This window comes from Aricia agestis, chromosome Z, assembly GCF_905147365.1.
Source record: "Aricia agestis chromosome Z, ilAriAges1.1, whole genome shotgun sequence".
NCBI classification, from domain to species: Eukaryota; Metazoa; Arthropoda; class Insecta; order Lepidoptera; family Lycaenidae; genus Aricia; species Aricia agestis.
In genome coordinates, this window is record NC_056428.1 from 37035700 (window position 1) to 37061384 (window position 25685).

Here is a 25685-nt window from a genome sequence, read left to right on the forward strand (position 1 = left end):
GGTACGGAACCCTAAAAATGCTCTGAACATTTGAAATAAGTTCATGTATTCACTAAACCTAACATCCATCGTTATCCCCGATTGATCGCCACACGTACAAACTAATAAAATATTAGTTTCCAAGAAATTGGCACATTTATAAAATTGACGGCAATAAAGGTTATATCGTTTATATTTACATAGCACACGTTATTATATACGAGTACGAATTGTTTGTCCGCGTGTACCTAATAATATTATGGGCAAGTCGCTCGCTCGGCGTGTTCATAAATCTATTTTATCGTACGCGAGCAATAAATTTTATTTTGGGATCTTTAATTCTTTGTTATTGAATTGGATTTTAGTGTTTTATTCGGGTAAACAAACGTATCGGTACATTTGAGCGGGGCACGTGCATGAAACGACCGACGTTTTACAACTATTTCCCATTGTTCTTCATTTACATCATTAGGATAATTAAAACTAAGATGGCCTCCGACACAAAGAACTAGTCTACTCTTAGATCGTAAACTCCCGGAGGTGTTCGGATCTTTTCATCTCTCGCGGCTGTTGATCTGAAATCATTCGCCTATCAATTGAACAGTATTTTAAACGTTATAACGACATCAATTATTATTCATCGATTTCTAGGTCCCTGTCCCTAAAACCTAATATACATTTCACAAAACTAGCTTACCTACTCTAAGGGCCACTATCAGGAAGTGGTGAAACAGGCCCTTAATGAAATGAATAGTACATTAAACAGGACTCGGTCAGTAAAAGCTATTTTTCTTATACAGTTATTACCTAGTAGGTAATAGCGCCCAAATAACTGGACACACAAAACGGTTTATATGACATATAGCGTTATAAAAGAAAACAAATATTAAGTGTGTACATTATACTGTAATGTAGGCCCAACTCCAAAGTCAACAGAAAATGTAAAGAGACATCAATTTGCTTTACAGATTAGCTTTTTCGACAAATTACAAAAAAAAACTATTGTCTCTATGTAACTATAGTTAGAAGCACAGGAAATTTTGTTCGACCAATCATGATTCCCATCATAATTGTGAAGCTGTCTATAACATGCACAAACGACGCTGATCGTTGCAATTTTAGATTTTAGACCAACATGCCCCTCTATAGGTACGCTTTTAACACTTGTAAAGGCTAACGTAATTTTGGGTCTGAGTCGTAGCACAGAGTAGATAATAGTACAAGTAGTCGTAGTAAATTAACTTATTTATTATAATAAACGTCCACATAATATAGCGTTTAGCTCAGGATTCTCAAGTAATGTTTTAAAGTATTTATGTAGTTTAGGTAAAAAAAATATGGCTCTCATTTTCATCAGAAAATATATAATTTTTAAGTTTTATACTGCATTAAAATACTGTAACTTAGTTAGCACATATACTTAAAGTCAACAATTAAAAAAATTGGATGGCATATTTAATGCTGCATTAGAATCAGGCTACTGAAGTTAATTTTTATACCAGCCTGTATGCTGATTAGCAATCTTGCTTAACTATAAACAGGAAAGCTAAACTTTATTGGTCCTAGTGTTTAAACGGCAGCGGCACAGGAAATAAACGCATATAGGAAACATTTGAATTGTTTCCTTGCCGACTGACGGGAAGAAGTTTACACTAAACCTTAATAGTGTTTATAATACTCTAAGGGTGGGTTGCATATCTTTGGTTAAAGTCAATAATGGACGCCATATTTAACGATAACCTTGAGGTCGACAAGGCTTTAAATGAACGTGGCGAAAAAGGAACTAACGCTGTCATCATACAAAAACGCCATTTTTGACAGTTCTCCTTTACCAGCAGCGTCCCCGCCCATGTTTATTTAAAGCCCTGTCGAACCAGCTGTCATCTGTCAAATTCTGTGGTCAAAGTTAAGGTTAAAGTTAGCCTTAACTATAACCATAACTTTGACCATAACAGTAACTATAACCACGCCTCTGGTGCAACCCACCCTAAATGAGACAATCTTGTAAATATACATGGTGTTACAAAACTAAATGATAATAGTTTAAAGTTTGTATGTGTCCCTTATGTAGAGTTCACGGTGAAAGTAGCTGTGCTGAAAGCGCAATTTTTTTTGACATTTGTGCAAGCGCCCAGTGTCATAAGTTTAAAAAAAGTTACTTTTTCAGCGCTGCTACTTTTACAGCTCTATATAGGGGACCTATACACAGCCTAAAGTTCTATCACTGAGTATTGTTACAGCCTGTATATAATTTTAGTTTTTTCCGCAACAGCTTTTCGTGAAAGCCATTTCCATGCTAGGTGTGGTTTTGGGGAGAAAAAACGTTTCAGGAGTGTTCCAGCATAAGTATCTACTAATGCTGGAACGCTCCTATAATATAATTGTGTATTAAAAAAAAAAGTGGTAGGCATCAGGTAGACATTCTGAAAAAAATTGATTCTTTACTCAGAAATAAAACATTATTTATTTTATTTAAAAAAAAATTAGATTACAATACTATGTAATATTGTGTAATACTATGTAATATTATGTTTTTTTTATATTTTTCAACTAGCTTCTAGGAACTTAATAATGGAAAAAATTAATATTGAAGAATATTCAAGACAACATAGTCAAATGGAGCCTTGAAGAAAAATAAAAAGAGCACATTTTTCAGCTTTTGTTGCTCTATTATTTGACCGAGATTTACTTTACATTACATTTTTCTATTATAATATTGAAATGTAGAGAATCTTCTTGTTTTAGCTTAAACTTATCAAAATATAATTTTAATTAAGTATTAGTTGTAATAACAAGTTAAAATTCCGAAAGAAAAAGATAGATAGTAAGAATAGTTATTTAATGTTTATCTTAAAATAACTATATTGACACATAAATTGATAGTAGGTACATTAAAAATTACGCGATAAAACATTATTGGAGCCAAACATTATATCAATAGAAACATATAAAACACCATTGATTACATGCGGTGGTGTTATGGCACCGTAAACATCCTGTAAATAATACCTGTAATATCCCTTTTATTTACTTGTATGTCATCATCTTCTTATATATAAAATTCTCTTGTCACAATGTTAGTTACCGTACTCCTCCGAAACGGCTTTATTGATTTTAACCAAAATTTATATGTAGGTCTGAGAATCGGCTACTGGCTACTTTTTATATTGATAAGTGCGTTTGATGAATAAATAATAGTAAATAAAAAAAACAGTTAATTATTACAACTCGAGACTGACGGCGACCATTGTTTGTGCGACGGGATAGCGATGGACGTTGCCATGGTGCTATACTTATTTAGTCACTTCAATAAAATAATATGGGCGAAATACTTTATATGGCAAAACAATGTTTGCCGGGGCAGCGAGTAATCTATATAAATAAACGTCATGGATTTTAAATTTAGTTAAGTCTCAGTAAAATTCGAGGATGGCTTAACCGATTTGGCTGATTTTAGTCTTGAAATATCCGTGTAAGTCCAGACAAGTTTTATATTAGGAGAACTATACAAAGTTCACCGGGACATCTAGTATTTTTTTTAAATAATGACTAGCTCTTACCCGCGACTTCGTCCGCGTCACAAAAATGTAAAATACATAGGTAAAAAATAAAAAAATATCCTCCTCCTTTTTGGCAGTCGGTTAAAAAGTAGCCTAAGTTACTCCTTATTACATCAGCTATCTGCCAATAAAAGTCCCGTCAAAATCGGTCCAGCCATTTTGGAGATTAGGCGGAACAAACAGACAGACATACAGACAGACAAAAAATCTAAAAATTGTTATTTTGGTGTAAGTACCGTCTAAATATTCATATGCATGTAGTAAAAAACGGTTATTTTAATATTACAAACAGACACTCCAATTTTATTTATATGTATAGATGTATAGAATAGTATAGATGAACTGAAGAGTTTGTTTTTTGAACACCATAATCTCAAGAACTACTAAAGGGAAATTTTATGCAATTTGAAACAGGGGGGACAATGTAGCTTTTTTCTGAAAAATGTACGATTTCCGCGAAACTTTTGTACGCGGGCGATGTTGCATAACGTCTAGTGAAAGACATAAAGCGATGGAATAGGCGTCTTTTGAAAGTTGGTCTTCGCTAATTATTGGAAATTTTATTTCTAGATACACCGACATTATCATCGTCTTATATTTAAAATTAATCAGTAAATTAGTATTTACCTGATCGATAGCATATCCGACCTGCAACAATATAAGATCTTTGTAGTTTTATATTTTTTAAACACATTTTGATAATATAAGAATTTTTTTAAAACTTAGATTGCTTAAACTTAGATTTTTGATGAATCTCTAACAAGGTCTCTAACACAACACAATTAGCCGCAAAGTTAACAGTTACAATATAAAAGAACTATCTGTTGCCCGCGACTTCGTCCGCGTAAACTTTAGTTATGTTTCTATATGAATTTCAAGGAGTCCCGTCGATTTCTCATGGATCGCATCATCAGATCACCACTTTTCTGATCATGTTACCGAAATCGGGCTTCACCTTATCTAACAACAAAAAATTTTTGAAAATCGGTCCACAAATGGCATAGTTGTCCGAGAACAAATACAAAAAATTGTAAAATATATCATCCTCCTTTTCGGAAGTCGGTTAAAAAGTAGCCTAAGTTATTCCTTACTACATCAGCTATCTGCCAAAAAAAGTCTCGTCAAAATAGCTCCAGCCATTTCGGAGATTAGCCGGAACAAACAGACAGACAGACAGACATACAGACAAAAATTGCAAAAAATGTTGTTTATAGCGTATATATGCATGTAGTAAAAAATGGTTCTTTCAATATTACAAACCGACACTCCAATTTTATTTATATGTATAGATTATAATAAAAAAAATTGACACGCTAAGACTAATGGGAGCGAAGAAGTAGAGGAAAATGTGGAAAAACGGGTGGAATAATTAATTGTCTGTGAAATATCTATTTCTAATATACACGGGCGAAGCCGCGCGGAATGTCTAGTATATTATAAATCTATTGTATCTGCGACCGAAAATCCCAAATATCTTACGGAACCCTATTTTTTGCCAAAATAAAATTTAGCCTATGTTCAGCAGAATTAATGTAGGATTCCAATGGTAAAAGAATCTTTCAAATCGGTCCAGTAGTTTCGGAGCCTATTCAAGACAAACAAACAATCAAATCTTTCCTCTTTATAATAGTAGTGTAGATACATAGTAAAAGCACCATTTATTGATATTTGCATTAAGATACGAAGAAAAAGGCAAAAGAACCGCAGCTTGATAAAACTAATCACACATCCTCTCTGAGGTAAGAGTGCGGTTGAATCGAGATAATGGCTCTAATAAGGCACAGGAATAATATTAAATCCTTTCAGTAATTAGGCATATTATTATTGCTTTCTTATTTCTAAAAGTTTCGTGTTTATCGGCATAATAAATACTTAATTCAGGTTTCGGAATGATCGATTTGAAATTAAAGAACATAAACCGTATTAAACGTCCCGAAATTATTTTCTTAATTTTTACCGTAGTCGAAAGTTTAGTGGAATGTAGGAAATATAATTTTGTCAATTTTTCAGTTACGCGCTTCTTGGGACGCTTTCTAACTATTGCCATAAAAAACTATTTTAACCTCAAAATATTCAGGGGTAGATGAGAAACTTTTCAAATATAGAACGGTCGTTCCGCTGTCCGCTAGTCGTTTGCACGGACTAGGCAGTACGCCTCCGCATTATCCATTTCCACGTAACTGTCTTTTTGTTCCCCGTTTGATTGTTTAAGCGTGCGTCGATGTGGTATCCAATGGTTTTTTTTCTATGGCGCTTTCACTTGAAATGGCTTCAGTCAATTGTGGAATATGTTGCTCTTATTGTTTCAGAAGAACAATAACTGCCTTCATTTTATATGTTTACAGTGTCTAACGGCCGATAGGCACTTTTCTATTGCTATTGTGCCTCTGTCACAATTATTGCGTCATTAGTTTTTTTAACTTCTAATTAAAAACGCCATTGTTTCGTCCTCATTATTATTTTTACTCATTAGAAATCTTTCGTGCAATTAAAAAGTATACGCGCGAGTGAAAAATCAAATAACTTAATGCGTGAAGGTATTAGGATTTAGGTGGGGTTGAAATGTAGCCTGGCCACGGAGGATTTCCCAGTGATTTTATTGCTTCAGGTCTACAGATGAAAGCGATTCAAAACTTTCGTTTTATCAATACACTTGATTCGATTGATCTTTTTATTTATAGATCTAAGTAACTACGCGTTCAAACAGTAACAACCTTAGTCGTTTTATTACGGGCTATTGTTGAATTAAATACAAATATTTTTGGAAAATAAAGCCACGTTTATTTACGAATAAAAATCCTACTTCCAAAGTAAATATACCCGTGCTTTTTTAATAAAAGTATCTATATTCTATAAAATATGACGTATGCCTGCAGTGTGTCTGTAGTCTGTACTGTCGTATTACTTTACTGATTTTTTATTCAGCCATCAATGTCACTGTGGGATTAGTTTTTGTTGTTAGAGTTTCTTACGCCGGTTCTTCTCGCCGGGTTAGTTCCCGAACCGGTGGTAGGCATCATGTAGGACTTTCTGAAAACATTTATTTTAAATTTATTCAGAAATAAAACAATTTTGATTTTGATTTTGATTAGCAAATTTCTGCGCGAATGAATTGTCGGAAACATCTAGGTACTCTGTTTTTATGGTTCCGTACCCAAAGGGTAAAAACGGGACCCTATTACTAGACTTCGTTCTCTGTCCGTCTGTCTGTCTCCAGGCTGTAACCCAAGAACGGTAATAGCTAGAGAGTTGCAATTTTCACAGATTATGTATATGTCTTGCCTCTATAAAAATACTAAAAACAAAATAAAAATAATATTTAAGGAGGCTCCCATACAACAAACGTGTTTTTTTTTGCCTTTTTTGCTTTATTAACTATATCAATAATGGCAACAGGTAGGTACTTCAAATTTTCACAAAGTCCTTACTTATATGTGCACTTTAATACTTATTTAGTAATAACATTTAAAAAAAACATAATTTTTTGCCTAATTTTGATCTATAATGGTACGGAACCCTTTGTTAGACTCGCACTTGGCCGATTATAAGTTTCATACAATAAACGAAAATAACTTTAATCTATACTCTATACATACATACATACATATAAATAAAATTGGAGTGTGTGTTTGTAATATTGAAAGAAACGTTTTTTACTAAATGCATATGAATGTATATAGGGTATAGACACCAAAACAACATTTTTTACAATTTTTGTCTGTATGTCTGTCTGTCTGTTTGTTCCGGCTAATCTCTGAAATGGCTTGAGCGATTTTGACGGGACTTTTTTTGGCACATAGCTGATGTAGTAAGGAATAACTTAGGCTACTTTTTAACCGAATTCCGAAAAGGAGGAGGATATGTTATTTCACTTTTTTTATAAATAAACCTTAAAAAGGGGGATTTTTTTTTCTTTTTGCTATCTTTGTTATCACATTTTGCTGACGCGGACGAAGTCGCGGGCAGCAGCTAGTAAAATATAATATTACATTTTTACTGACCCTGTTTCAGCGAGAAATAAATATTTAATATACTATACGAGTAGTTCTATCATTGTATGCTGAACGCCACAAGACCAAATTAGTTTATTTAATATTTATCTAGCATCTAGATTACAGTGTAAGGTTGAGTAAATAGATTATAACTTATCTAGAACAAACTAAAATCTATTTCTGATAATACCTTCCTTGTATGGTATGTACTTAATATTATTGACATTTCATTTCAAAAGGATGTGCATATATATTTTAATAACACCCCTCTTTTTTGTCGGGGGTTTAAACTTTTAACAAAAGCCTAAAATGTATTAAAATATGACCCTCAACTTTTCAAATGTTATTGGAAGGCGTTCGTAGAAGAGAGGGGTTTCCAAGGAGTTTTTTTTTTCAAGGGAAATTTACTGAGTAATTTTCGCATAAAACGATTTTCAGCGGATATAATCTTCTTAATCTATTACAATATTTTACGGCGATTCGTCAAATATAACCTAAAGAAGTCCTAGTTTTTTTTTTTTTTATAAAATTGTGGCCATCTATGGACTGTTCGTCCATATCCTTTTTAGAAGTCCTAGTTAGGAAAAGCCTACACGTAGTCTACCGCAACCGTCTTTTATGGCTGAATAACAAGATAAGCAATAGTAATTTAGCAAATTATCTATTCAACGCTAATAGTTCATATCATATTACGTAGTTTAGAACATTTATACAATAAAATATACATTATTAATTTCGTTTAATTTTTTCACCCCTTTTGCTACACTTATTAACATGACAATATAGCAAAATTATGAAAGTACTCAACTATATTTGTAAATAACTCGATTCTCGAATCAGGAAATCATGTAAAAATACAGCCCGAAACACACTTAATATGTCATTATCTAGTTTTCATAACTATTTTAGTGAGCGTGTCACTTATACATGTTGAACTATGTCCAACAGTCATAATAACGTGAAAACCTGTCATTTACCATAACTGATATATTATTATATAATTTTGAATCTTTTTAAAACACGACCGTTGTTATACAGAATGTATTTTTTGTGAACTATAATTAAATAGCAAACAGCAGGTTAATACCGTTTTATTATTTACGAAGTCTTGGTAGGTATTAGCATTTTGTTGTTATTAGTTCGTAAGTAGATTATTGAATATACTCTATCGGCGTTCAGAAGGATGTGATTGAGCAAATATTTCGAGGTAAGAACTTATTACTCAAAATAAACACACTGCAATGTTTTATCGGCCAATTTTGAATATGCCTGTCAAAAAATTATTGAAACCTTTTGAAGTAAATCTGAAGAAGATACGAGGATAGAATTTTCTCTCTCCAAAATAAAGCAAAACTACAAAGTCAACGTAAAACTTCATCAAACGAAGTCAGATAACGTAAAAGTCTGATTGCATTAACGTGAGCTAAGTCTATTGTTAAAACAACATACATTTTAATTGTTTTTACAAACTTCCTACAGAACAGCCGTTCGGCACACAAAAGTTTTAATTCTTCGCATTAATTACGAAGACTGTCGTATCTGTAAAGTCAAATATTAGTGCTATGGTACTTATGCAAAACGAGTAAGATTTTATTTGACTTCTGCGTAGTTTCGGCGCTGGCGACGATGTAAGCAAGACAAACATGTTAATTACACCCCCTTGCCCCCCTTTTTCCCCGGAAGGGGGCTACCCCCACTCCCACCTCCCAATTATTACGGCGCGCGGCGCAACACTCAATTATTTACAGCCAACTTTGTCGAACATTTGTTTTTAATTTAAAACGACTTTTATACGTTCATAGAAATTATAAAGGCGTTATAATATTCATTGCGAAGGCTGCAGGTATGATGTAGATAGACCGCGGTGAATAAGTAATGCTAGTTCCCTATTATGTGTTACATCAAATATGTATACTTCGCCTCTTTATTTCGATGTAAACTAAACGGTGAGCTTGCTTATTTATGAATTACTTATTTACACGCCATTATTATTTTAAGGTTTTACAGGAAAAGTGTGTGGGTATGGCGATGTTAATGAAACTAACAATGTTAATTTCGGTACGGTACGTGAGTTTTGGGGAATGCTGAAATAAATTATAAATGTACGAGAATATTGTAGTAAATAGTGTTACTATTTCCTGCAATAGGTTATTTAATTGTGAAACTGTCCAATATAATGATGATATCCGTATTAAAACCTTCTAATGAAACTTCAAAAGTATCACGCAACTTAAATTAAAATCTGGCTACTCCTAGGAAGAGATCTTGGTAGACGAACAGCTACTTTTAAAACCTCCGCTACATTATTCACAAAAAATAACCGCGCAGTGTGCAAGCGGCCTTATTCATATTGCATTTTAACCTGGTAGAGCGGCGATAGCGAATATATTACTGAATAGAGAATCTAAGTCATTATTCGTGGTCGCACCTCCTGCATTAAGCTCATTATGCACGAAGCTATATTACGTTGAAATCGCAGTTGCCAATTTGTTCATAATTCCCTTGAGATACGCACATTAGTGATTTACGCTCGTACGCCTAGATAGCTCTGAATGTGGTTGGAATTTGTGAAAATGTATCTAATGCTACTTCTATTAGCCTATGCCTTTTCTTATGTGATTATACTAGATTTCAAGGCGATACAAAAGAAGGAAGATTGTTTTGATAGTTTCGAATTCGGTTGGAATATTATGTGAAAATAATATATCTTACTAATACTTCTATCAATAATAATTAGCCCATGCCTTTTCTTATGTGATTTTGGGAGATTGTAATTGTTAGTGAAACAAAAGAAAGAATACTACAGTTGATTTAGGGTGGAATATTGGAATGTTTCAATTTATGAATATTATAATTAGCTTTAAGTCAAGTTTAAATAATTTTATAACGATTATAAATCCATGTCCAAGCTAAATTTTTACAACATTGTAATATATTATATAATATATCGCGTGATACGTCGTATAGTACTAAGTCATCTTTATATTGTCTTAATTGATTTAACATCATCCACGTGTCGTACCTACAAAGTTGTATTTTTCTATTGCGTCTTACAGTTTTTACATAATATCTGGGTATTGCTTATCTGAAAAGTAATGGTTTTCTATTGCGTCAACAAAAATAAAATTTTATCTGCATAATATAAAATTATACCTACGAAGTTCTTTTATTATGTCAGCAGTTTTATACCAATGAGCAGAATTTAGGTATAATAATATTAGTTATAACGTCGTATCTGCAAAGTAATATTTTTCTATGGTATACAATTTTTTAACATTATGTCCGCGTAAAACGTCGTATATCTATATAAGCAAAGCAATATTTTTGTCTTGCGCCAGTTTAAACGTATTATCCGCGTATGTAAAAAGTTACCAGGGTCGTATTTAATACTAGAAATTAAACGATAACACAATTACTGCAGTAGATACACGAGCCGAGAAAATTTCAGCCCGCATCTGTTTATAATTAATTTAGAACATTAATACTGCGTTTTACGACTGTCTATTGTTTTGTTTTCATACGCGCCACGCCAGATACAATTTTGTTATGTTAAATTAAAATTGGCGTGTTTTGTTACAGATGGCGCCAGCGTAGATACAATTAAATTGTATGTATGTAAATGTTTTTAGTTAACCTGGCAAATATAATTGTGTTTTAGTAATTGTTACTACTGTAGTAGTACTTGAGTAATACTGTGTAGTGCGTATATCATTGTATATTCATTGTATATTCAGTTTAAAATCGTTTTGATAAAAATATATTGTAGTTTAGTATAAATTTGTCTATAAGGCTACATACCAATTTATAATATTTAGGGCCTGTTTCACAACTTTCTGATAAAGTGCCTAATAGGCTATTCACAACTTTTTTGACAGATACTCCATACTTGATCTGTCAAGTTAATTGGTGGATAGCCTTATCAGGAAGTGGTGAAACAGGCCCTTATAATAATAACCGTGCAATAATTTAATTAAAATTAACTGAATAAACTTTAAAAGAAACAATTTTTGTTGATATAATCAGAAATAATAATGGGAAAATGTATAAAATAAAAAATATATTACGCAGCGCAGGAAGCAAACAGTAAAATAAAAAGCTTTGAAACTATTCGCTCAATAACAGAGAAATAAATGTACGCTTTTCAATAAATCCCATATTTATAAGCGTTTATCGCAAAAGTTTTAGAATTCAGAAACTTTCCGAGCGTTCGATTTTTTTCTTTTACATTCATTTGTACTGGATGTGTTGCAATGAGCAACAAATTTTGTTTTTTAGCTTCGCTATAGGGCTCCAACTTTTAGATAACTTTGCTTTTTTTCTTAGCAGTTTCCGATTCGGATTTCGGCGTGGCGGTGTATTTCGGCGATTCTGCGACGAATCACCACTAAACGCTTGTGCATAAGTTAACGACTTGTCAACGCATTAAGCGAACTGTCCTTCAACCCGTAATTGGGAGGGGTTAAAATAAAAAACGACATTAAAAGTGAACAACGGAACGCGCTAAAGTTTAAGCGGCAACTAATTAAAAAACAAAACGAAAAAAGAAGCGCACTTCAGCGCAACTGGCTTTCCCGAATTAAAAGTCGTTCTTTTTCGCGCGCTTTCCCTTTCGTCCAGCTAATGAGGGTAAGGACCTTCGCGTGTACTGCTGCCTTGTTCTATTTACAAATCTGTTTGCTCATTGTTCGTAATTCAAAAATATCTTTTTTCTTATAGGCCAGTACCTCCGACACGTCGAAAAAGCAGAAAAATACTAACTCGTTTACGCCGAGTTCCCCTTTGTCTGTCCAAAGTTTGGCGCACACATACATTGGCTTTTCAAAATTGAGTTTAGTCAATGCTAAATGGCTCCTGTATTGTTATGACTTTATTCCAACGTATTTAACACTGTTTAAATGATCTACGAGGAAAATGTTGACAATTTTAAGTCGATATTGTATCGTTTTAGTACAAAATATTGTCTGCTCCTTTTTTATCATAAATACTATAGAAACGAAACTTTAACAAAATACTTTTTTATCCAACGTTATCCGATATGGCGTATTTATCATGTCTCTAGGTTTTTATTTTAGAGATATTTGGGTTTACCACGTATAGCAAAATATTTGTGAAAAATCGTGAGCCGCATCCCGATGGATTATACGCTAAACAAAGCAAAAAGCAGTGTGCCTTGCTCGGTTTAGGCAAGATGTTTTTGTTGTCGGTTCGCGGTATGTAGTTCCATCCTTTTGATGTCGGTGGTCGATATTTACACATTTCTTACGTCAAATATTCCTTAACTAAATACTGACTCTACAATAAACATGTCAATGTTATTTTTAAAGTTGGAGGGATTTGCTGACTCTTCCATTTTTGGATTATTGTAAAAGCCGAATCTAAGTAAATTATGTGTGGTTCCAAATGATAAGTAGGTACAGGTTATGTTTTAAGCGGCTGTTTTGATGGAATGAACAGTTGTAAAACACAGCCATTGCGGTTTGCATGCAATTCATTAATTTTTTGTTCTGCTTGTAAACATATCGAATATAATATATTTTCTATAAGCTATTAATATCCAATAAAAATAACCTTGCACTTGTATGGTATTAATTGTTCGCCAATGACGGGTGATTTTTTGTTTCAAAAGTCAAAGACGCACATTCTGTAATGAACGCATAGTACTTTTTTCAATTGTCGGATAAGTGACCGTGGTTACACATATATTTCTTTTTGTTTACTTTACAAGGAATTGAATAATGCCTAGAAAAAACTGGCAAGTGTGATTGTAATATTTATGGCTTGGTTCCGTAATTGTATCTTGCATTCATTGTAAAAGCTTCTATTCTCTACCTCTTACCATTGATAATAAAACATTGAAATATATTAAGAAAATATATAAAAATATTTAGGTTTAGAGATTTGTTATGTTGTTTATGCCTCGGTAATGCTTAAAAGTAACAAATATCATTAATTTAGTCTGTATTGGCGAGTTTGTGTGGAACGGAGGCTCACTTATTTAATTTTCCTACTTTTTGATTGATTTTTTTTTCCAAAAAGCTCAAATATATCAAAAGCTTCATATTATGCCTAATACATGGGTAATTTATTTTACCGTTCCTTAGTATAATAGCAATAGTATTTAGACATCTATATTATATGTTAGGGATCTCTAAAGATACATAATAGTATCGAAGTAAAAACAATTAGCCATGATATACAGTATACACCTTTAAATAAACCCTTAAACTGACAATGCTAATTTTATGGCGAGGCTGCAGAAAAATGTCATAATAGCCCACGGGATTGAGTTTTTATTCGCATTGTAATATTTTATATTATATCCAAATAAGTCGAATGACGCTGATCCTCACACCATATTTTTATACCTACAGACTGGCTACTGCATCTTTATGAGTGATTTATCAAAAGCTAGTTTAGAAATTTTTAAAGGTTGCATTTTATGCTGACTTTTGAGTCTAGGGTTCTCATTTAGATTTTTGGTTTATTTTGTTAATTTTTTACCTTGTATAACTTTTTCACGAGATACACTAGGGATGTGCAAAATGAGGTAAAAGGTAGACAACTATAATTACAATTTGTTAACGCGATCACGAAGCATCATGCGGCGTGCGTCTCCGCGCGTCACCGTGCGTCTCCGCGCGTCGCGCTGCGCTCCCATGAGTCGCGCGGCGCAGCGCCGACACGCGACCGTCGCAACAATGCCCTCTTGTTTACACTCCGGCCTACTTCCTTTGATGCATGTGTGCCCGAGGAAACGTGCAGTAAACAGAACTTTCTCGTAATGTTTAATTAAATTAATCAGTCGGTTGATTAGTCGATGGTGCGAGCGCGGTAAACACTACCCGCTTTGATCTTCGCCTCTCACAATTGTTGTTTGAAAGGGCGGCGCCGGACTTTGAATCCGTTTATTTCACTGGACAATTGTAGTCAAATTTTAATGAAATTCGACGTAAATATTAGATATATATATATTTTTTCTTTACAATTTAACTTTGTTTTGTGTAACTTACCTACTTTCTTTTACATTACAACAGTGTTTTTCTGTTTAATTAAATGGATTGTAAACAATGCTAAATGGAAATAAAATATCTTAGATAATTTTCTGTTCCGCGAATCGCCTACTCTTTCCGTAATTACTCAGATTTTGCACGTTTGTTACGGCGTTCTTAGAAATTATTTTCAAATAAACATTGGAATTCAGATGTCCTTTAGAAATAATCCAACTGACAAACAATTTAAAAAAGATGGAAAGAAATTAATAAATATAAAAAATACTTATAAATGTGATGTTTAGTGCTCTAGAATTCCTCCTGTGAAAATGTCAAGTAAAAAATATTTTAATATATTTATATACATTGTGTTTTGGTCTACTGGCCATTTACTTCTTGGCTAACACCAGACTTTAGTACATTCAAAAGATGAATGAACAGATATAATTGAAAAATTATAATAGTATATAAGGATACATTTGTATAATGGCTACGACATGGTAAATTTATAAATTGTATACAGTATGCGGGCGGCAAGCGTCGGTCTTGGCGCCTAGCATCTTTAATGGTTGCTAATAATAAATTTTGTTTAACATATAACACTGTGAAACAAATGCTTATTTATATACATTAATATTCCTTTGTTGTTGTAAACACATTTCGCTTTGATTACCGTTCGCGATATTTTGTTTTTGACGGTGAATTGTCTTTTGTGAACGTTTGGTTAAAGTTGGTTAATTTTGTGGAGATTAGTTACTATGCAATACCTCTACTAGAAGGTTTTTGCTACTATACTATAATCAAAATAAGGAACAGAATTCCATTCAAATTTTATAATTGTATCAAGTTTTGCACTTCGATTTGCCGTTATAACTTTAGAGATTAAGTACGAACGCAAAAGTTGTTCTATGATCGGAAATGTATCCAGTATCTCCGAGCAGTTCAAAATCTATTTCTTAACAATGAAGAATAGTAAATGATATCAGTTTATTAAAATTAATCAACAATTGAAGAGTTTTCCTCTTCGTCCAAGTGGGTGAGCACCATTATACCAGCCGTGGTCAGCCGACCGCGAAATTGCGGGGAATGACGAAAATTGCCAAGATACACCAACAATAGATTTACTTACGCAAGTGGACCACGCACTCACAAGATTTCTGATTCAACTTACCCATAGGTAGAGTAGGAAGGAATAATTTTCAAGTTTTTTGCTTCTTTTCACCAATACTCAACAAGACGATTACAATTATTAGGTCTAAAAACATTCGTTTAGTTCGGAAATAAAATATTTTTTTATTAATGTAGGAAAGATAAGACGAGTCATTTCTACAACACAACAAACGCGTTAAGAAACGTTGTACAGACAATGTTGTAACTCAAAAAATATCAATTTGGACTCGTATAACCATTAACCAGTTATTAAAAAAATGAATAATGATGCATTATATAACTATAAAGTTCTTTTACATTTACTTCTTAAAACTTAAATTTTTATTCTATAAACGGAAGCAGCTTCATATTTATCACAGTTCCTGATGCGACTGGACACTAATGGAGTTCTGGAACTTGCATAATATTGACATTGATGTGTGAAAACTTTTAGCGAGATGTGTCGATATCGGAAACTTTGCACTAAAAGACGTTATTATTTCAAAATATTTGTAATGGACGTGGATTGAATTTTAATGTAACTTCGTTATTAAGTTTGTGGTAAAATATAATTTTATCATCGCCGTCCTTTTTAGATTCAAATTGATTTGATGCTTACACAAATATACATAGAATAACACTTATTATGAATTCAACAGAAAATTACCATAAACAGTATAAAATGAGTGAGTAATATAACTGTACGGTCTATTAGGAGTTCGTGATTGCATGAAATAGATTAGTCGAGTGTTGAGAACACTGACAGTTGCTTGGTTTGTCTCGGCTGGTCATCATTGATAGGTATAGACCAATTAAGCGATTTGACAGACGACTAAACCACAATATATCCTACCGACTGCGCTAAACTTGAGAGACCGTCGAGTATTCCACATTTAAAAATTTGGCAGTCTTTTCAAAAGGCGAAGCATTAAATCTGATAAAAGTGGAAAAGATTTTAAAAATATCGTAATATTAACCTGCTTTCACGTTATTATGGGGCAATAAAAATAATTCAGCGGGTCGTAACAACTGAAAAAGGGTTAACAAGTAAGAAGTTGAAAACAGGCGGGATATTTGCTGTAGTTTGCATAAATGCTTAAAGTGTAGACCGAAAGGACTGCTGAAGGCACGTACAGTCGTTTGAGAAAGTGAAATAAAACGAATATATCGCACTAATACCGTCACAGAATATTTAATTACCTTGCGCTATAATTTCAATTATTACAGGATTATAATATCAGAATTGAAATATTAACGCAATTTTCTTAGAAAGGCATATATAATTGTAATTTATGGCGGTTTCCACGAGAAATCTGCAATTCGGGCATTCTTCAGCCTCCCACACATTCCCAATTGCTCTTTATTAGGTGAGGTATTTTTTAATTATGAATATTTATTGCCTTCCATTATTTGTTTTTATTTCGTTTTATTTGCAATTTTCCTTGTGCTTTGACTTGATTTACGTTCATTATATTAAAGGTTAACCTTTTTTAGGTGTTAAATTAAAAATCACCTTGTCTAAATCGTAAATTACATTAAATATAACTTAAAAAGTATAACAATGTGAAACTCCAGCAAAACTATAATATTGCATGTCCAAGTATCCAGTAGTTGCAGACCTGCAGTGAATGCAAAATGTTGTACTTTTCGCGTGGACTGTACCCACCTGAAGATATTTTCACTTTTTTCTCATTGCAACATAAATCGTTGGTATTACGTGGTGTTTTGCATAGGCCGGATTCCGCGATCATATCAACATTGAGATATTTAATGAAAACGATTTAAACGGAACATTTTCTTGTGGGGCTCGTTAAATAATTTCACTTTGAATACATAAAAGCGAAATATCGGTTTTTTCACCGTTATTTCATATTTCATACCTAGAAATTAGGAATTCATGTTAAATTACAGTCCTTTCACACAACCGCCCTATTACTGTAATAAAAATGTTTACTTGTTTACTTAGAATCCAATTGCTTATTTTGTAGCACAGCAAAACTTATTTAGACGTGGGAGAGCCATGCTTCGGCACGAATGGGCCGGCTCCACCGGAGAAATAACACGTTTTCATAGAAAACCGGCGTGAAACAGCGCTTGCGCTGTGTTTCGCCGAGTGAGTGACTTTACCGGAGGCCCAATACCCTATTCCCTTCCCTACCCTCCCTTTTGCCTTCCCATCCCTACCCTCCCCTATTACCCTATTCCCTCTTAAAGGCCGGCAACGCACCTGCAGCTCTTCTGATGCTGCAAGTGTCCATGGGCGACGGAAGTTGCTTTCCATCAGGTGACCCGTTTGCTCGTTTGCCCCTTAATTTCATAAAAAAAATTAAAAGAAAAATGTTTCAAAATGTACTCTCGATAAATCCTATGTAGTAGACCGTATATACTAAAATAATTCTGAAAATTGTTTACTACGAGAATCTTAATCTGGTTACAATAGAGCAAAATTGTGAAAAAAAGGGCTCAAAGTCACCCAGATTGACCGTATTGTTTGTCTCAACACTCAATTCTGAATTTAAATTCTGAGCGCGTGACGACACATATGAACTAAATCAAAAGTGAAAATTATGCACTCAATACAGACCATAAGGTTAATATACTAGGTTAGACTTTATGATATAGACACAGAATTTTGAAAGAATAGGTACTGTAATTGTAACAAAAATACAAATACTGCGCTTAGTATAAAATTGTTATTTTTGTGAAGAAGAATGTCGTCAAATAAAAGTATGTAACCCATAATTTTCATATTTAGGTAACAAAGCATAAAAAACTGCAAAGTTCCCAGTAAGTGTATTCTAATGATTGGTTACAAGACTCAAAGACATACAACTCTAGAATCTAAAACGGTATTATGACATCACTGTAATCACGACGTGTCCCCAATATTGACATGACATTTTTTCAATCCACGCTTGTAAATACCTTGTAGACTAACATTTCCACTAAAACACGAGCAATACGCGTATGCATTGTTAAATTAGCTCCCGAGCTACACGGCAAAATAGATGCTATTTCCATTTCACAAGCGCTGGAACGGCGTGCTAGCAATGACAGTTGATATGTAAAGGGGCTACTGTACTAATACATCATGAGGAGACGTGAACGAAACAGCAATGACCGTACGGCGGTTGAGAACAATTTTAATCCAATAAATGCTACTGAACAATGAACGGTTCGATCACGAAAAAATCATCTACAAGGCGATCGTGCGCGGGAGTTCACGAATACGGTAGTCGTGTCGACCGCCCGGCCGAGCGGACTGACGCCATTATTTCCTATGTCACTTTATTCTTACAATGCTTATAGAAATTAACCTCTTTGGTTATACGAGTTTTTTGAATTATGGCCGTTTGCCTGTAAGGGAATTTGATTACGTGTTTTTGAGTTACGACATTTTGCCACTGGATTCAGCATTGGTCTGGTTCCAGGGCTTAATTTCTCCATCACTATCGAAATTGGTTCTGTGGTTTAAGATAGAAAAACAGACAAACATATCTCTTTTTTATTTGAAATATTTGTATGTGTTGACACACCTGTCAAGCAACGATACGCTCTTTTATCGTACGAGAACCGTACAGTTTTCCAAAATAAAAACTCTCCTAGGTTTATGTTTTTTCGTGTTTTCAGGGACTCAAAGTATATATACTAACTTCCATCCAAATCGGTTCAGCGGTGAAAGCGCGAACATTTAACAGACAGACACACTTTCGCATAACATTTAGTATGGTAATGAAAACCCAGCAAACAATCACATATCAATATCGTTTTCCCGCGGAAAAGTCACAATTCAATCAAGTTGTATCGACTATCGAGCACGCGAATTTTTTAGTAAAAATAACAATACAACCTGTTGATCGCGGACAGCCTCCGTGACGTAGGTGTTCAGTTAAAATTATTGGTTCACCAATCAAAAGCCTATGTACAGCGCTAACAAGGATTACGTATGTACGTTGGGCGGGCTATGTGTGATGTGTTATATTCTGTTTACATTTTTATGGACTATTTATTTACTAGTTGTAGTGTTGTGGTGGATCGGCCGCTTTTGATAGTTGACAGGCTCGCTACTGATATATAGGTGTTAAGTACATACTACGTGGAATATGATGAAGTAGAATGTTTGGTTTGCGTTGTGGTAATCTTCTTAAGATTGAGTAGGTACGTGCTAACTGCTAAGTCAAGGGTGGTGATGATGAGAAATTAGCTCTTTAAAGTTTATGCATGATACTAAATAATTAAATTTTGTTAACGATAATAAAATAATAATGATTATTATTATTATTTGAATGTGGACCGAACACCGAGGAAAGTCGTAAAACTTCATTACGATTCATCGAAACGATCTATCGCAAATTTGTTGCCACTCTAAGCCAATGAAAAGCGTTAATGAATAGATAAACTATGGAAACCCTCAGAAATCGGGCACAAGTGATTTTGATATTGCGATTTGCGTAGTCTGTAATAATATGGAAATTTTGTCATAAGCAAGTGATCCATTTTTTATGAGAGTGTTTGGCTGTGATATTATGACGCCAATGCAAGCTGTTTACATCTTATCTTAATATTGTTTATTATTCTGATTTTAAGAGCAAAATATTATAAGAATTTTTATATATTGTGATTTGTGATCAATAAGAATTTTTTGTATTCGATTGGTGTATAAAAATAAAAGCTTACAACATAATAAATATATTACACACAAAATAAAGGATGTTAAGTGTTAACAAATTTATTTACTTAAGTCAAAGTTTGGCAATTAGCAGATTTCCAAACAGTAAGCGAGTTGTTGATGATATTAATTAAAATACTGTTCAAGAGCTTTCACAAACTTTAGCAAAATCGGTCTACTCGTCCGAGTGTCTGTATTTCTAGACAGTTGACAAAGTATACCTTCAGGTTTCTTTGAGGTAAAAGCAGAAAAAATATTATAAATCTTACAGCTTTACAAGGAATAAAATCAGAGCTTACGCCGCCATTTTGTAAAGTCTCACCTCAGAGGCATTTTTCAAACCTACGATCTTCTAACAGAATGCCCAATATACTGGAGGCCAAAATATGATCTGGAGATGAAAATAGGACTAGAAATAAATGTTGATAGCATAAAGGAAATTGTAAAAGATAAGAAAAATAGGGGAGAATTTTTGCTATGTGAAATAATAAAAGGAGTAAATAGTAAGTATCAACAAAACAGAAAATAGAAATAGAAGATAAGTGTGTAGACATAGGACAGTATAAATTGTATTCAAAACATAAATCCCTCGAATAAAAATCAGGGATAAGAGCAATATGTATAATAATATTTAAAAAAAAACCTTCGATAAGGTCTGCTGTTCATATCTACCTACAAATATTTTTGATTGGCCAAAATTATAACCGAAACGATACTATCGAAGTGCCAAATATCCTTGCAGGTCTGTATCGTTGGCACATTTAAACTCTAACGCATTGTTCGAAACATTTCCGAGCCGACATTTTTCAATCCACACGCGGTCGGTATAAAAATGCCTTTGGTGTTGTAATTTTACACGGCTATAAAGTACAAACAAATTACACGCCAACATTTTCGGAACAAGGGCTACAATATTTTATAAAATATACAACAGTTTAAATGATAATTTATACTCCATTGTTATTCATTGATGTTATTATATGTATATTTCCCATTGTTTCAAATCAGAGCATATTTCATGCATTTAATGTTTAAGGACCGAGCGGTCTGGGCCGCTATAATATTCAGACCTGCATGCGCTTTGTGCTAAGTTCCCAGTTCATTATTAGAGAATGTCCTCTTTGGCCGGCCTACGCGGAGGCCGATTGGCATTTAATATGATACGCATGGCCTCTAATTTTTAGTGTGTTTTGCCTGGGAACACTTTGGGTATCTACACTCTATTACGTATCTACGAGTACGTTTATCGAAAGCATAGATTAATTACGTTTGATCTAGCAATATTTGTCTCTTTTACTAGCACATGAAAAGCTATCGATTCCCAAATTATAGCGATGTTTTTGTCTGAAAAAGTGTAGCGAAAAGTCGATTTTTACGTATTCGTTGACGGGCCATAAAGTTAAAAGGGAATGATTTTTAAATAAAAATCGACCAAGTGCGAGTCGGATGCCAAAAAATAAGCCAAAAATATTATTTTTGTATAAGAGACGACCCCCTTAAATATTATTATAAATTATTAGTAGACATACTTATACCTAAGGACTTTATAAAAATTTCAAGTGCCTAATAGTTACCATTATTGATTACGAGCAAAAAAGCCAAAAAAATAAGGTTTGTTGTATGGGAGCCCCCCTTATATATTAATTTTATTTTGTTTTTATTATTCGTTATTATAGCGGCAACAGAAATACACAATAATATGTAAAAAATTCCGAGGTCTAGCTATAGCGGTTATAGAGTTACAGCCTCGAGACAGACAGACAGTCATCGAAGTCTCAGTAATAGGGTCCCGTTTTCACCCTTTTTGTACGGAACCCTATAAACTATGCTATTTTGTGTTAAATAAGTCTTCCATATAAAGCTAAAATACATAGTTTAAAGAAGTAAAATATATAATGTTTTGCGACCAAACCAAAGCTAGGCTAGCAAAATGGTATACCATCATCTAATATATAAGATAATACTAGCTGTTGCCCGCGACTTCGTCCGCGTGGACTTCAGTTTATAGTACTTTATAGCGCGCGATGTCAACAAAATTGGTGTCAAAAGCTTTTATAAAAAAACCCTGGTACCCCTTAAATCAATACAGCTGTGCAGTGTGCACACAATAAGTATTTCATTTTTTTATATTAAACTTTATATTTTATGCCAAATTTTAAAGCTTATTTAGCACTCCGATTACACAACTTTACCCATAAACTATTTATCATTGATAGATTTAAGGTTACGTCACTGCACAGATAAAGTACTGAGTTAGATGGTAAACCATTTCAAGATATTCCTTTTGTAGACATTATTGAAATTTATTGCGTTAATTTGAAATTAAAATGGGAGGCATCACGCATGCAATAGATGCAGTGATGTGAATGCCTGAAATGTTTAACATTTCAAATGCATCTACACGATAGTGTTACCCGCTTTGATGATATTTTATACAACATGTACACTTGGTAAGGTGTGCCCAAACTAGGTGATTTTTTACCTCCTTTACACCTTGTATAAAATGTTTCCTGGAATCCATACTAAAATACTAGTACAAGTAATATAAATTCGAAAATAATATGTTAACTTCTCACGTTTAAACCATTTTCGATGAAATTCGGTATAGAAATGTCTCTAGTCCCAGGAAAAGGCAGGAATTTCGCGGAAAATGTATGGATCGAAAGACGCGAAAACCCTGCAACTTCGACTTTCCGTCTTTTATCTTTTGGACATCATTATTTTTAATATCTAGATATTAAAATAATAATTTAAAATAATGATGATTATGTATGTTAGTTTTAAGGTATTAATTATGTTATTGGTAATAATATGTATGTTAGATTTAAGGTAATTGTTATATGGGCCTCTGATGCCCGAAATAAAGATGATTTAATTTAATTAACAACGGAAAACTAAAAAAAACACCCGGTATCCCACCATTAACCAAGCATGATTTTTTTAGGTAGTATACCTACCTAGGTTTGTACTGTAGGATTAACATGCAAACCACAATTATTTAGCCCTGTCTATCTTTCGGCGAACGTGGATTGTTACTAACTACCAGGTATTGTACACAGTTTCTGAAACCCAGCACGTTTGACCTCTTTTGACGAACCACTGTTGGCTTACGCGTACGCCAAATTAAATTTTGGCATAACTATTTTAGTTCACATGAGACTGTTTGATAGGATCCGCAGGGTGAATTTCCGCGACAAATGTAAAATATCTGCTGTTGCATTGCTGTCGCAAAATCATCCTGTCTGTATCGAAGCGGTATTAATGTTGAATGAAAAATAATGTTGAATGTATCAAACAGACGGCGTTATTTAGACAATTTATTTGACATAAACGGTATTTCATTAACTTTGCAGTTTGCATGGCGTTAAAATACAGCGTCGGTATTGCGTACCATAATGTAAAAGTGAATATCCCAAAAAGTCGCAAAAATTGCATAAAACTTTGTATTTCAAAAAAACATATACCTATATTATAATCAGTAATAGCCAATTGATTTATTATTTGGGGGGTACGCCCAACGATTATTAAACGTCTAGAATATGTAGATGATAATAATTATATGAAATTTCATCTAATTATTCCAGTGTTTTGAGCGTAAGAGGTAACAGGCTGACACACACCCTCTTACATTAATAATATTAGTAAGGACGAGACATTAAACAAAGCTGTTCGTTAGCATGACAAAAAGAGGACATTCTTAAGTGGGCCACCCGGTCTTATGTCCCTCGTATTTGTAAGGAATTCTACTAATTCGTCAACATCAAGACATTCAACGTAAGAATGCCGATGGACTGTATACGTCTAATAGATTGGAATAATCGCTTCGCTAAGCTGGATAATGGCAGCATTCCGATTCAATTTCAGTCTAGTAACTGAAATATTTTATCGATGGATTTAAAAAAATATATACTGCAGTAAAAAGCATTGAAAAATACAATATTTTAGTTAGAGAGACTGAGCTTTTCTAGGATTTTAAATAGTACCAGTTACCAAGTACATATATTAAGCAAAATAATTAATGTTTCATTTCTCAAAGATATACGCCACATTAGATCGTCCTTTCTCCCTCAAAATTCTATTTTCTACTAATTACAGATTAACTTTTAAACATAAATGATTAAAATTCTCTCTCATTTACACTAAGAGTATAATATTTTTACCACTTATTTATGTATGATAAGTCTGAAAACATATTGAAAAGGCTTTGAGGCGAAATATCAGCTCTTAAGTATTCTTCAGTTATCAGAGCTTGAGCGCTCTCTATCGCGTTAGCCACTTACCTACTTCTATAAAGGAATATTATGTATTTAAAGTAAAACGATGTTTGCTCGTTAAATATTTAAGCTATTGAATAGCATTGCGGGCTTTGAAACAAGAAATTCCGTAACGCCGTTGCCAAACTTCGGCACGGTGTTTGTGTGTGCGACTAGACATATGCGAATTATAACTGCATAAGTTGATAAAAAATCCTATGCAATAGCTTTACCGCGGCAGTTCCCGAGTGCCTATTTTTTTAGTTTACGTAACTTTTACGAGTTCATTTACGTAATTTGCGTATATTTTCACGAATTATTTTGTCCTATCGCTGTTAGGTAAAGCTAAATATTAATGGTGCTTTGTGTAACAGGCCTAAATTGATAGTATTGTTTTATACTGGGAGTGTGTGTTTCGCGCCATGTTACTACGAATGCACACATGTATGTCGTGCAGACTTAGGAAAATCTTAGATAGCTGTGTCTACGTAAAATACACTCCTTTCCAATGTAGAGTGTGTCTAACTTTCTGTTATATTTTAAAAATGGATTTAATTATATACTATGACGAGCTTTTTCCCGCGGCTTCGCTCGCGTTAAGAAGTAATATAATTTACAAACTTTCATCCCGTATTTTAACTCCTTGGAGGTGGAATTGATCAAAATCCTTTCTTAGCGGATGCCTACGTCATAATATCTACCTGCATGCATAGAATTAGAACGTATTTTGATATCGTTGCATGCATGCCAAATTTCAGCTTGATCGGTCCAGTGGTTTGGGCTGTGCGTTGATAGATCACCATGTCAGTCAGTCAACTTTGAGTTTTTTATATATAGATTTAAAATATAATAGTAGTTTGTTATTCTCGCAGCGTGCTTATTATACTAGCAGCTCCGACTAGTTTTAAAGTAGAATTAGGGGAGTTATAAAGCTGCCTATTAGCAGCTTTAAATTTTATGAATAAAATTTTACCCTCCCGTATTTTAGCATATCGAAATTTTACCTGGTAAAATTACGTGGTATATTCGACTAACATATTTTTATATCGGGTTCGCGCTATCATCTTCGACGATATTAGTTAATTGCTATATTT

General features: G+C 33.5%; 1 protein-coding gene across 5 annotated transcripts in view; it reads right to left on the reverse strand.

Moving 5' to 3' along the window:
- LOC121738844 (protein bric-a-brac 1-like) overlaps positions 1–25685 on the reverse strand; it is a 319913-nt gene that overhangs the window by 11859 nt on the left and 282369 nt on the right. For 3 of the 5 annotated variants that reach the window (XM_042131093.1, XM_042131094.1, XM_042131097.1), the window contains one exon: positions 4167–4187. The exons of the other annotated variants lie outside the window; for them this stretch is intronic. In XM_042131093.1, coding sequence (XP_041987027.1) covers positions 4167–4187 — 21 coding nt within the window. The remainder of the gene's footprint in view (positions 1–4166; positions 4188–25685) is intronic. 5 annotated transcript variants of the gene reach the window in all.